This window comes from Drosophila subpulchrella, chromosome 3L (genome assembly GCF_014743375.2).
Source record: "Drosophila subpulchrella strain 33 F10 #4 breed RU33 chromosome 3L, RU_Dsub_v1.1 Primary Assembly, whole genome shotgun sequence".
NCBI lineage: Eukaryota > Metazoa > Arthropoda > Insecta > Diptera > Drosophilidae > Drosophila > Drosophila subpulchrella.
In genome coordinates this window covers 18141811-18155810 of record NC_050612.1, presented here as the reverse complement: position 1 = coordinate 18155810, position 14000 = coordinate 18141811, and the positions used below count along the sequence as shown (strand labels likewise).

The window sequence follows — 14000 nt, the reverse complement described above, 5'->3', positions numbered from 1 at the left end:
GGATAGTTTCTTTGGTATTTAAAAATTAAAATATTGAATTAATATTTTTATTGATTAGAAAAAAAAACCTTTTTCTCTGACTAACATGTTTTAGACCTATCAAGCATAACTAATACCTTTAGATAAGGTAATTAAAAAGATTTATTTTTTTAGTTTACTTAGTATCAGTTTAATTTTACGACGGCCATGTTTCGGACTTGTGTTCTTATATGTTTATTGAATGGAGTTGCTTTAAGCACCAAAAAAGAGGAAAAACTATCAATAGTTTCGCATGGGTATGCTATATCCCAGGCTCACATGTTGCCATTGTTGAGTCTGAGGGAAGAGGCGACTAGGAACCTAAGAAACTATGCAACAGTTTTAACAAAGCGGTTAACCCAAGTCAAACTGTAAGAATGTAAGAAAAATTCGCGTTTATCTTAAAATAATACTTTTTTAGGGCAATTAAGCAATTGGAGGCTCTCGTTAAGTCAAAACCTTCGTCCAATACATTACTCACCTTCAAACAGACCCGAATATTTTATATTGACTGGCGAAAATGGTTAAGTTTTGTAAAGGAAAAACACGGTTATGAGGAAATTTCCAAATTACAAAGTTTACGACACATTATGCCCACGAAAATTGACTATGACGAGGCTCTTTATGGCATATATCGCCTTCAATCAACTTACAGACTCGATCCGGCTGAAATGTCAGTTGGTTTGCTAAGAGGAAGGAAGTATAGGTAAGTGGGATTAATAGTGCATAATAATTACCTTAATAATGATTTAATTTTTATCATAGATGCAAAAAATTCCATGCTGTGGATTGCCTCATGATAGGCTCAGTATATTATTTGAACGAGGACTTCCAGGATGCAGAGCGTTGGTTCCAGTTGGCTTTAGAAAAATACCACAGTGATCCGAACTCGAAACAATTTGATATATTTGGATGGTCCGACGATTTTATTTTGAAGCTGCTAATGAAGGCAGCTCAGAGCTCTGGCCGATTTAAGGCCGCTTTGGAATATGCCGAACAAGCGTTGGTTATCGACCGTAGCCACAGTTTTTGGCAACAACAAGTCCCTAGGCTCAAAAACTTGAGTTTGACACCCGAACATCCGAAACGGGAAAAAATCAGTAAATATCTATTTAAGCCGGCTTGTCGCATGGAATTTCCCGCTAAGAAATATTTGCGTTGCCATCTTTTATTTTCCTCGCCGTTTCTTCAGTTGGCACCCATAAAAGTGGAGGAGCTAAACCTCGACCCACCTATAAATATTTATCACAATCTCATCCATAACGAGGAAATTTTTTGGATTAAGACTCTGTCAAATCCGCACCTGAAGCGCAGTACCATTTTCAGCTCCTCTAAACAACCGATTGAAGATTTTTCTAATATTCGGACTTCCAAAACTATGCATTTAAACGATGATGCTCATAAGTTAATTAAGAATTTGAATCAACGTGTAATGGATGCCACAGGCTTAAGTGTGATGGAGTCTGAGGATCTGCAGATTAGTAACTATGGCATCGGTGGACATTTTTCTGAGCACCAGGACTCTGTACCACCAACTGATGGTAAATTTCGGATCTCCGGCAACCGCATTATTACAGCATTGTATTATGTAAAGTTTTATGAGATTTCACGTAATGCTGCTAACCCACTTTTTTTTAGCTAAGCGATGTAGAGCTGGGCGGTGAAACTGTATTTCCCTTCTTGGACCTAAGAGTCCCCGCACAAAAAGGATCCTTGGTGGTGTGGTACAATCTTTTTTTAAATGGAACCAGCGACTGGAGAGTTGTACATATATCTTGTCCCATTTTGATGGGGGATAAGTGGAGTAAGTCATTTCACATTTAAATTATGTATTTAATATTTTATTTCGATGGCTTTCAGTTGCCACCAAATGGTTGCGGGAATATCCCCAAATGTTTATTCGGCCTTGTCCATTAAAGATGGAGCCATTGCCTGAATATAGTGGTAATACTTTTTAAAATAAGTATTTAAAGGAAAAATTTTAAAAACCATTTTGTTTAGTCTATAAGGAAGTTAAATATTTCAATAAATGCAAAATGTACCATGATGCGTTACGAATTTAGATTTCTTACTTTAGGTTTGAAGTGTTTGGTTTTTCTGAAACTGATAGAACAGTTAGAACAAGTAATTGTCATGGTTAAAATGTTGCTTCTCTTCATAGTTTTAGCTGCTGGCGTTGGCTTGCATGCTAAGGGCCTGGTTTTATCCGCGCCCGAGTCTTATGACTTTGCAATATCATCAGAATCTCAATTGTCATTGTTGAAGTTGAGAGAAACACAAGTTAAAAATCTACAAAATTATAACGAAGTGTTAAAGAAGCACTTAAAAAAAATTAGGCTGTAAGTAACAAGAACAAAAAGATTTTATAAATTGAACTTTTTTATTTGCAGAGCCATAAAATATTCAGAAGATCTGCTGAAAACACCGGCGCATAACTTATTGCTTGACTTTAAAGTTTTGAGACACATGTACACGAATTGGCCCCAATACCTTAACATTTTAAAAAAAGAACTGGGGTCCAAAGAAATTTTGATTTCTCAAGACTTATTGATGCAGCAACCAACGTCCGTGGACTTTGAGGAATCTTTGGATGCTATCTATAGACTCCAAACAGTATATAACTTAGACTCGTATGACATGGCAGAAGGAATATTAGATGGCAAAGAATACAAGTAAGAATACAAAGTATCCTCCATCCTAAACGATCACAATGTTAAATATTCTTTAGAGTCAAGAAATGGAGTATTGATGAGTGTCTTATACTTGGTCTAATGTATCAATACTTAAAACACTACAATGAATCGGAAAATTGGTTGCAACTGGCTCTCTATTATTACGAGGACCATCCCAATCGGGAGGAGCTAAAAATTAAGCTTTGGGAACATTCCAACTTGTTGGAATCTCTGGTGGAGGCCAACAAGGGACTTGGTGAGTAAATAGTTAACAGATATGTTAAGAATAAGATGCTAACCATGCCGATGATTTACCAAATTCTATTCTATTATGTATATCATTTGTTTGATTATAGGGCGCTACTTGGAAGCCAAGAAATTTGCGCAAGACTTGCTTTCAATTCTTCCTAATCACAGTTATATGCTGAAGCAACTGCCGAGGCTTGAATATTTGCAAGCGAATCCCAGCAAACTTACGAATCCCAAGAAAGGTCATCAGCTTCAGAAGGAAATATGCTCAAAGCGTTATCGCAAACCAAACACGAATCTTGTTTGTCGTTATGTGGATTGGAACCCATTCCTACAATTGGCGCCCTTAAAAATGGAGGAGTTGTCAATAGAGACCCATATAAGTATTTTTCATGGGTTCCTGGGTAAAAAGGATGTAGAAACACTAAAGAACGCGTCCAGACCAAAACTTCAACGTAACGAACACCTATCATGGAATTGCAGTTGCAAAATCGGAAATCTATCCAGTTCTTCGCATGATATTGCTCGCAAAATAAATGATCTAATAATCGATATCACCGGATTTCCACCGAAAGGAAATCAAATGCTAGAAGTCATCAATTATGGTATTGCTGGAAATTACAATCCCGATGACACTGCCAAATCCACGAGTCCCAACAAAGCAAACGCTTTGATATTTGTAAGGATATTATTTAATTATTAAGAACATATTTAATTATATTCCCCCAAAATACTTTAGTTGAGCAATGCTGAAAGAGGCGGAGAAATAGTTTTTCCATCTCGTCAGCTAAAAGTGAAACCTCGGAAGGGTTCCATGCTAGTTTGGGTAAACCCCAAGGGAAGCGTTATATATCATCAGTGCCCGATCCTAAAGGGAAATATGTGGGGTGAGTGCACGTGACTTACTTCTTATTTCCTAACGACAATTGTATCTGCTTTTAGTGGCTAACAAAGTGCTGAACTGACCTTTGAATTCCATTGTGTTCCATAAACATATGTTCATTACAATTTGAGCTCTTGGCATTTTCTGAGTTATTACCAAGTCTGTACAGGTCTATAAATATTTGATATCAAAATAAATTCCATCCGAACCAAATGCATGCACTTACAATTACAGGAGATTTATACTCTCATTGCCTAAGTTATATTCTATTTTTTTACAATATTTAAATGGACATTAGTAAATTCATGACAAAATTTTTTAACTTTTTAAACCATTATGTAATGTGTAATCTATAATAGAGCAACGTATAAAGAGTGTGTGCAATTCTTAAATTTTCTTCGTAGCATTATCAAGATCTTTATTTGCTTTTTATGTTATTTTACCTTGATTGCCTTTCGGGTGATATATTTCTAAATCAAACATGTGGTGCTGCCTTTCATGGAACAAACTTTTAATGTGTCTGCCATAAACAATTCGAATGGCTCGAGTGCCATATATGTTCGACTGAATTATAATGACGCGACACTTAAATGATAAAAATGGTAAATTTACACTTGTGCTGTCGGAGTTTATGGAATTTATTCAACCTCCGTGTCTGTCTGAGTTTTGATGCCCATTCTGATTCGGAATCGGATGCTCGGGCCACAGCTGGCTGCCTTTGTCTTTGTCTGCCTCGGTTTTCGTTGCAATCAATTCCTCTTGAATAAACAAATCACTTAGAGGTCCTGTCTGAGCCGAGATGAGCTGAAGTATGACTGCCAGACCGTGGAAAATCAAATGTACAAGCATGTGATAATCGTATGCGGATTAAAATGCTTTTGGCGAACAATCTTTGGCATTATGAAGCAATTTATGCTAATAACATCCATTTGACGAGTCGTCAATTTGGCATTTGCCTTGTTGTTTGTTGCCTTGTATTCGCGAATCCCTCCTTTCAGACACTTCCTTTTGCATACGTACATACGTTCGTTGTAATCCTTGGCTTAATCATAGCTAAGGCCTGGCAAAATTAATTTTCATCTCTGCCTTTTGATTGCCTGTTATGGTTCTTTTCGCTCGGCAGCCTTCCGATTTTATTTTCAAAAATTTTCATTCATACGGGTATTAAAATTGGCACACTCGCCTGAATGCCTTGCTCTATCCCATTCGTTGATGTGCGTCACTGCACCCAATCTGAATTCATGAAAATGAAGCTGAAAAAATCCGATGGACGGATGGAGGTATTGTCCGTTTGGCTTTTGTGAAGTATGAAAAATGTGCTCTTTTTACAACCGGCTCGTATTTATATGAAAGGTTAAGAATGTAATCTTTGCTATGCACGCATGGACTATATTATTACAAAAATATTGTCCAAGCTTAAATTTCACTAGTTTGCAGCCAAAATGCTCCAAGAAGGATGATGGTAACCCTGTCTAAGGGCAAGAACTTCTTTATGTTGGTCAATACTGATATTCAAATTTCAGGCGCTAAGCCGTTACCGGCCTAGCACTGCAAAGCTATAAAAAAAATCTAATTTTTTTACAGTAGATATTGCTTGCTTGATCGGTAACTTTAAAATGGTACATGTCTTTGATTTCACATTTTCAAAGTTTTCCTAGTTTTAGCTTACAATATACTCATTCATTTATTCTGCAAAATAAGAGGGTGGCATTATAGTGGTAAACTAAATCATATATCACTTAAATTGGTAAAGCGCTACTCAAAATATAATTAAAAACACGGAGATATCAAAAAAATGTTCGTACAAAATATTTTAATAAAATTAACTCAAAAAAAGTGTAGTCTTCTTTGTTGTTATCTAGGGGTCCAACTCTACCAGGAACTACCATGACCCCTCTTGGAGCGTTTTTAAAATAATATTTTGTAAGCTAGTGTTTTCTTAGTAATATGTAGGTATTTAAATCCCGTTTTCCAGGTAACTGACGGTTATTATACCAATCCATAATCAGTAATTATGGATTGTCGACCTACAAAGCAGCTTAAACAAAATTCTGAAGTCTGAATCAATAATCTTCTAATCAATAAGCCTAAAGCTTGTTTATTGAAAATATACACTTATTGAAACACAAAATCCTGCACAATTGTCTTGACATACACTCCCTGAAACCAGACAAAATAACCATTTTGAATTCGAACATCTTAAGGTTAAGCACTGGCAAAGTCTGGCAAGACGCGATTGATGTTAAACCTTATCTTGACAACTTGTTAGTCAGTCATTCAATTCGATTCACATACGATTCACTCCACCAGCCGTCCATTGTTCCACTGCTGTCAGGCAAAATAACCTGGAAGATTGGGTCCTAGCATCTTGCTTAAATGATTATTTTTATATTAAAGCAAGAGCTGCTTTGTGTGACTCTTTTACTTTTTGGTACAAACACTTAAAAAAAGTCTATCTTAGCAGTCACAAATTGAAACAAATTTTAAAATTTGGTTTTTATTGTTTCGTCTTTTTTAATTTTGTTATATTATTTGTATATATTTTAAAAACTAATTTAAATATATGAACTATACTTACGATCTTACATATCTATCTAACCGGCTATTTAAACTCGTAGGCTTAGTAGTTAAACTAACATTTTGATTTAATAATTGTACTGGACTATAAAAAAGGATCTTAAAATTAGAAAAAATATATATTATATATTTTCCAAATTTATTTAACGTTTTTCGAGTGCACCGTGCTGCGAATATCCCAATGTGTGCGGTAAGCATTTATTGTGTAGGAAAACTGTTTTCATTGTGTGTTACAATTGATTTCGATTTCTTCGTGGCCCTGCCTTTGCCTTTGAATGGCAACTGAGTTACGAGAGAATGTGCAAATGGAAATAGAATGAAAATACTCGTCACATCGTATGGGTGTTGCCACTACTCATCCGAAGTCTGCATTTCGTGAGGCGCTTCATTTACTTTATGTCTTTTGTCTGCTCCTCATGTGTACATGGCTACAATTTGAATGGGCTGTGTGGTCTTTCTTGCTTCTTTTTGGGTGAACTGCATTTTTATGGTTCTCCATCAAATGTTTCTGACTGTTCTATTATTTATTGTATGGCTACTTGATGAACATTTTGCCGAAAACGTTTTATGGGCGCATGTCTACCGATTCTGAGTAGGCCTTCCTTCTCCTTCCCGCAATGGTCTATCAATCATTTTCCGTACACTTGAAATGAAAGTTAACCTAAAACCAAGGATATGGAATTAACATCTCAATAGAATAAATAAATACCTCTATCAAATAACACAATTTGTTTAACATTGAAGGTGAGATAGTAAAATATCGAATGTTCTTAGCTACATTTATTATTATATTTATGGACACGAAGTTAAAGCTAGAACCAGTTAAAGCATAATAGGGATAACATTTTTCCAAGTGTCACATTACGATTGAAACACCCATTTAATAACTTTCCCGTCGTTTATGAAGTGTCTACAAATTGTACATGACTCCGGTTTCGGCCAAATCCACTTGTTACAACCTGTTGGTCCCTCACTTACTGTACACTGACTGCTCAAAACGGCGGAACTAATGTGCCGCCGTATTTGAATTATTATTACAACGCTTTTGGGATTAGGGCGTGACGGCTATAATGAGTTCCACACGGAGTGCAAAAAATGGCCACACGATTTATTAAGCGTCGGCGATTTTGACGAGGGACGACATGTCATTCCGCTTTGTAATTTATAACCAGAACATAACCGAGAAAGAAAAATCGATTTTCGATATGCGATCTGACAGTCTCTGGGCTTTGGGAAATGGCTTTAAAGCTAAAGCTCAAAGGCTCTGGATTTTTGCCCATATTCGTTTCTGTCTGGGCAATAAAAACAATGAACAATGTCTAGTCGAAACTCGGTTTGGGTGGACTTTATGAGTTGTACATGGTTCTGAATGCCCACAACAACAACTACAGTTGTTGATAGGAAGTCAAACCACTTTCCAAGAAAATACATAAGTCAAAAAGAAACAAATTTTTTATATAAAATGTCAAATGGGAAACCAAGAAAACAGATGAAATATCAGCTTATAATTAATCTTTATATTAACAATACTCATATTCGCAATAATAGATCAAATTATTTATTTAATTGACTTCGAAGAACAGTATATAGTTTAATACTTTTGACGATTAAAATAAAAGTATATGTAATAATGTAAAATGATAAATGTATTTGAAAGATTTGAAATTATTATCCGGATAATGGAATATTAAACACTATTTAAACAAGCTACAACTCATCCATATCGATCCAGATCAATCCATGGCACAAATCCAAGGACCTGTGACGATAATTTAGTTGCTGACTGAATTATGGATGCTGCTTAAAGCGCATTCCTAGGACGCTTCGTCCTGGACTTCTTGCTTCGTGCTGAATTTTAAATGACCCCGCATTCCTAGAATGCTTGTTTTGTGCCTCGTTGGTTACCCAATCGACATTGGTCGTCGTCCTGAAGTACTTGCAGTCCAATTTGCCGGATCCCTCGTCTGCCATTGTGCCATGTGTACACACGCACCGCCCTAATAATCCAATTTCAACGTGTTGACTTACGTGTTGTGACACTTGAGTTTGTCGTCGGGGGAAATGTATTCCGATGCTGTCCTGATTATAAAATAATTTTAGCCGTTTTAATCAATTCCATTTTTTATTTCTTTACAATTTAAGCAATCATTTTCTAAGCCCATCAACTAAGATATAACTTTGTTTTGGAATCATTGAAATTGTTTATATTGTTTTAAAGCTTTAAATTTCAAAAATATGGTCCTTTTATACAGTCTTGAAAGATTACAATTTATTGAGTCAATTGCAATTATCCAAGTTTGCCCTCCGTAATTATCTTAAAAAACTCTTTGGTTACCCTAAAAAGCCTTAAAATTATACGAAAATTTGTAAGAAAAATGCTCAATAATTGAAGGCACTATAAAAATATAATATGTATCCCTTTATTTTTATGCAAAATATAATTTGATTAGGGTCAATTGTTAATATATTTTTCTAATAATACTTTAACTGAAGTACATTCTGGATAGTTTCTGTTTTCGACAAGTACATACACAAGGGTAAAAAAGGTACCTGAAGAGCATTGCAAAATTACAACCACAAGGAGTAAAGTTAACTACTATTTGATTTAATAAAGCCAAATTAACTTTATGATCCCACAGCTGCTGTCCCGAAAATTAGCACACCTCGTAGATCCCAAAAACAGATTAGAGATTAGGTAAAGGGAAAATTCCACATGCAGATGTTGACCCACCAAAACAAATACCTGTGACAGGTAAAAGCGCCGACTACCTGTTACCCCCTAGCATAATTTTGTATATAAGCTTCTTTTACAAAGAGGGTGATATCAGTCAGCAACTGAATATTGTCCTAGAAACATCTCGGTAATTCTTAAACCATTGCGAAGAACAATCTTATATCATTTCTTGATAGTGAAAAAACTCAGTTGAAGAGCTATTTTAACCCTTACGCCACCTTAAGTTTTGAAAATCAGAACCACCTTATCGTAATCATGTTCGACGACGAGCCGATCTCCAACTTTGTGTTCACCAACGACGAGACGACGCAGACCTTCCACCACCAGTGGTTTTCCCAGGGCCAGTTGCATGAGTGTCCCACCTGCTACAGCTCCATCGACGCAGATGAGCCGCCCTCCCAGCATTGGCTGCGTGGAGGAGAGGGCTCCCAGGGACTGCAGCTCACCAAGCAGCAACAGGCCGTCCTAGACATCATCGAGGCCCGCCAGATCGAGACTTTCTTCTTCTGCGACGAGAGCTCCAAGGACAAGCTGGACCACTTCATGGGGGAGACCTGTGCCCGGGGAATCCCCGAGCTGCTCCGCTGGATGTTCCAGAACAACACCATGGCCGTGGAGTTCAACCTGGCCTGCTACGTGAACGCCATGGACCAGGTTCTGATCTTCCAGAGCGGGTCCCTGAAGGTGGACCACTACTACGACGTGGACGAGTGCGTGGGAGTGGTCTACGAGATGCTGATGCAGAGGATCGAGAACTATCTGAACTGCAGCAGTGAGTACGGCATGGCCGAGTGCAGCATCACCAGGCTGAAGGTCCAGGTCAAGAGGATTCGGGTGGATGCGGAGAGTCACTCTGCGGAGTCCCCCTTCTTCGCCCTGCCCCTGCAGCTGAAGCAGGAGGAGGGTCTGACCACCACTTCCAGTCCATCCACCAGCGAATCTGAGTTGGCTAGCCTGCGATCCGCTTACCTCAAGCACTTCCGCGAATGCAACGGCTACTTCCCGCCCAACATGCGGGTCAATCTCTACGGCGTGCAGCAGTGCAAGACCACCAAGGAGCTGTACGTGGTGCCCTACCACGTCAGCGAAACCCTCCAGCAGCTGCCCAACAAGAACTTCCTGATCCTGAACAACATCATGGGGCAGTTCCAGCGGCTCCACGAGCTCTCCACCCCCGTCAAGTCGATCGAAGGGGAACCCACCAGCTCGCCCCCGAAGGACCTGCACTGCCGAAGGTGCCGCGCACAGTTCTCGAGGAGCAGCAAACTGCACATCCACCAGAAGCTGCGCTGCGGCCAGGACTTCTCCGTGGACAGCATGCACGCGGACATCGTCGAGATCTACGAGCAGTGCCTGCCCATCTCGAGGAGCGTCTTCCAGCACGCCTGCTACGGCATCACCAAGCCCAAGACCGTGATGCGGAAGGGTCAGTTCGTGCCCATCGAGTGCGACTGGCGCAGCGAGAGCTCCGTGAAGGTGCAGCACGGCCCGTGTGTGGTCATTAGCAACGCCCAGCACAGCAGCCCCTGTAAATTTTATTAAATAAACAATATCTTTAAGCACAAACATTTATTCTTTTTCACTTTGGAGGGAAAAATTTCCAATGGCTAACTATAATTAGCCAACGCACAAAAACATTTTCTTGGTCACGTAATAAAATAAATAAATTGTATTTTAGTATTTAAAATATTTGTATATGTATCTGTATGCTTTGTGTTGTGTTCCTAAAATGTGTCGTTTACAATTCCCATAGATGAGATTTTTTGTATTTCATTCTACTCAAACAATCCCGCCGGTCAAATTGACCAATATAAGATGCCAGTTAAATGGGAATTGGTAATTGTACCCGTTACTCGTAGAGCAAAAGGGTATACTAGACTCGTTGTAAATTATGTAACAGGCAGGAGAAAGCGTCTGCAAGCCCATATAGTGTATGCATATATTCTTGATTAGCATAACTAGCCGAGTCGATCTAGCCATGTCTATCCCTCCGTATAAACGTACTTGGAAAGCTAAAAAGTTGGGATTTGGCATGGAGGTTCTTGAGGTACTTGTGCAGCCTGAGTTAATTTCAGCAGGGTGCCACTCACACTTGAACGCCCACAAACTCTCATAACGCTAAAACCTGTCTAGCGCCCACTTTTTTTTCCAGTGGGCAATGCCCACATACTGTATTATGTGGCCTAAATAATTCGACTTATCTTATACATAACGGCATCGGTAAAAATAGTCCCCGTCCTGACTTTGGAATTTGACGACGAAATTAAATTTCATTAATTTTTTTCAATTTCTCTCATTGAAAACCGCCCATTAAAAATGTATCTTAAATGGAAGTCATTATTTTTATTGGAATCGATTGGCAACTTTATGCTTAAATTTCGGCTTAAAGCGATTTCATGAGGATATATATGATATATGATATTACGTTGGGTTTTTTATACCAATAAAACCGTTTTTTTCGTTTTGTTATCTACTCCTATATGTTGTCAAATTTTAAATAAGTCATGGCAAGCAATAAAATGTAAGTAAACGTGTATGTCTTTATACATAAAATAATTTAATATTCTTTTAGGTTGGTTTTGGCATGAAAAATGAAAAATCAGCAATCATAATAAAATTAATTAGTAGATGTTTTATCCACGTTTTTTTGGGGACATTAGGCTGAATTTAAAATATCTTAATCCGATGACGATTTTCTTATCTATTCGCATTCAATAGGTTGCCATGCCTAATTTTAAATTTTACAACATATAGGAGCAGAAACTAAAAAAATATACAACAATTACAATAAAATATCCACCTGAAATTGCTTTAAAGCATACAGTGGACAATTGATTGCAAGAAAAATAAAAATTACCTCAATCTAAGGTTTATTTTTTAGGTGCGGTTTTCTTCTTAGCTGTACCGCGAAATCTGTGAGTGATGGAACACAAGTTTGTATGGGACGTATACTCAGGAAAATCCAATTATCATAGAAAACTAAAAATGGTTCGTGGAAATTTTTGGCTGTGTAAAATAGTAAAACTAAACTTATAAAACACTATATTTATAGTAATATAGTAAAAATTCTATAAAATAGTTACGATTATGTAATATGTTGTTATAAGAGTAACTAATTTATTGGTAAAATTAACAATTTCAAGGGTTTATTCAATTTAACTGTAATATTGCTTAATTTGACTTGAAGGGTTGCTTGAGAAGGTGAAATTAAAGAAATTTACAGCGCATACCACGAATCTCATTAGGAAGCCTTACCTATCCCTAGGTATACATGGACCGCTAGACCAGTTGGGAATTGTAAACGACACATTTTAGGAACACAACACAAGCAAAAACAAATACATATGCGAAGGTTTTAAATACTAAAATTATATTTATTTATTTTTTTACTTGACCAAGAAAATGTTTTTGTGCGTTGAGCTAATTATAGTTAGCCATTGGAAATGTTTCCCTCCATAGTAAAAAATAATAAATGTCTGTGCTTAAAGATATTGTTTATTTAATAAAATTTACAGGGGCTGCTGTGCTGGGCGTTGCTAATGACCACACACGGGCCGTGCTGCACCTTCACGGAGCTCTCGCTGCGCCAGTCGCACTCGATGGGCACGAACTGACCCTTCCGCATCACGGTCTTGGGCTTGGTGATGCCGTAGCAGGCGTGCTGGAAGACGCTCCTCGAGATGGGCAGGCACTGCTCGTAGATCTCGACGATGTCCGCGTGCATGCTGTCCACGGAGAAGTCCTGGCCGCAGCGCAGCTTCTGGTGGATGTGCAGTTTGCTGCTCCTCGAGAACTGTGCACGGCACCTTCGGCAGTGCAGGTCCTTCGGGGGCGAGCTGGTGGGGTCCCCTTCGATCGACTTGACGGGGGTGGAGAGCTCGTGGAGCCGCTGGAACTGCCCCACGATGTTGTTCAGGATCAGGAAGTTCTTGTTGGGCAGCTGCTGGAGGGTTTCGCTGACGTGGTAGGGCACCACGTACAGCTCCTTGGTGGTCTTGCACTGCTGCACGCCGTAGAGATTGACCCGCATGTTGGGCGGGAAGTAGCCGTTGCATTCGCGGAAGTGCTTGAGGTAAGCGGATCGCAGGCTAGCCAACTCAGATTCGCTGGTGGATGGGCTGGAAGTGGTGTCCAGACCCTCCTCCTGCTTCAGCTGCAGGGGCAGGGCGAAGAAGGGGGACTCCGCAGAGTGACTCTCCGCATCCACCCGAATCCTCTTGATCTGGACCTTCAGCCTGGTGATGCTGCACTCGGCCATGCCGTACTCACTGCTGCAGTTCAGGTAGTTCTCGATCCTCTGCATCAGCATCTCGTAGACCACTCCCACGCACTCGTCCACGTCGTAGTAATGGTCCACCTTCAGGGACCCGCTCTGGAAGATCAGAACCTGGTCCATGGCGTTCACGTAGCAGGCCAGGTTGAACTCCACGGCCATGGTGTTGTTCTGGAACATCCAGCGGAGCAGCTCGGGGATTCCCCGGGCACAGGTCTCGCCCATGAAGTGGTCAAGCTTGTCCTTGGAGCTCTCGTCGCAGAAGAAGAAGGTCTCGATCTGGCGGGCCTCGATGATGTCTAGGACGGCCTGTTGCTGCTTGGTGAGCTGCAGTCCCTGGGAGCCCTCTCCTCCACGCAGCCAATGCTGGGAGGGCGGCTCATCTGCGTCGATGGAGCTGTAGCAGGTGGGACACTCGTGCAACTGGCCCTGGGAAAACCACTGGTGGTGGAAGGTCTGCGTCGTCTCGTCGTTGGTGAACACAAAGTTGGAGATCGGCTCGTCGTCGAACATGATTACGATAAGGTGGTTCTGATTTTCAAAACTTAAGGTGGCGTAAGGGTTGAAATAGCTCTTCAACTGAGTTTTTTCGAT

The 14000-nt window shown here is 39.5% G+C and overlaps 4 protein-coding genes across 6 annotated transcripts; 3 read left to right on the top strand and 1 right to left on the bottom strand.

Annotated features, from left to right (window-relative positions):
- The first annotated feature begins 179 nt into the window (after positions 1-179).
- On the top strand, positions 180-2055 carry LOC119553916 (prolyl 4-hydroxylase subunit alpha-1-like). Of its 3 annotated transcripts, XM_037864591.1 has the most exons (5): positions 180-389; positions 440-724; positions 784-1606; positions 1657-1822; positions 1879-2034. In XM_037864591.1, the coding sequence occupies exons 1-5, from the start codon at positions 187-189 to the stop codon at positions 1974-1976; spliced, it is 1575 nt and encodes a 524-aa protein (XP_037720519.1). In that variant the 5' UTR covers positions 180-186; the 3' UTR covers positions 1977-2034. The 3 variants fall into 3 exon arrangements, with proteins under 3 accessions (XP_037720519.1, XP_037720522.1, XP_037720523.1); XM_037864594.1 differs by lacking the exon at positions 1879-2034 and having other exon boundaries at positions 784-1559; positions 1657-1759; XM_037864595.1 differs by lacking the exons at positions 180-389; positions 440-724 and having other exon boundaries at positions 1430-1559; positions 1879-2055.
- A 90-nt stretch (positions 2056-2145) lies between these two features.
- LOC119553788 (prolyl 4-hydroxylase subunit alpha-1-like) lies at positions 2146-4035 on the top strand. Its single transcript, XM_037864398.1, has 6 exons — positions 2146-2357; positions 2409-2690; positions 2747-2946; positions 3047-3618; positions 3679-3826; positions 3882-4035. The coding sequence occupies exons 1-6, from the start codon at positions 2152-2154 to the stop codon at positions 3902-3904; spliced, it is 1431 nt and encodes a 476-aa protein (XP_037720326.1). The 5' UTR covers positions 2146-2151; the 3' UTR covers positions 3905-4035.
- Positions 4036-9388: 5353 nt separating this feature from the next.
- Positions 9389-10675, top strand: LOC119554543 (protein terminus). Its single transcript, XM_037865502.1, has one exon. The coding sequence runs from the start codon at positions 9389-9391 to the stop codon at positions 10673-10675; it is 1287 nt and encodes a 428-aa protein (XP_037721430.1).
- Positions 10676-12632: 1957 nt separating this feature from the next.
- LOC119554757 (protein terminus-like) lies at positions 12633-14000 on the bottom strand. Its single transcript, XM_037865784.1, has one exon. The coding sequence runs from the start codon at positions 13917-13919 to the stop codon at positions 12633-12635; it is 1287 nt and encodes a 428-aa protein (XP_037721712.1). The 5' UTR covers positions 13920-14000.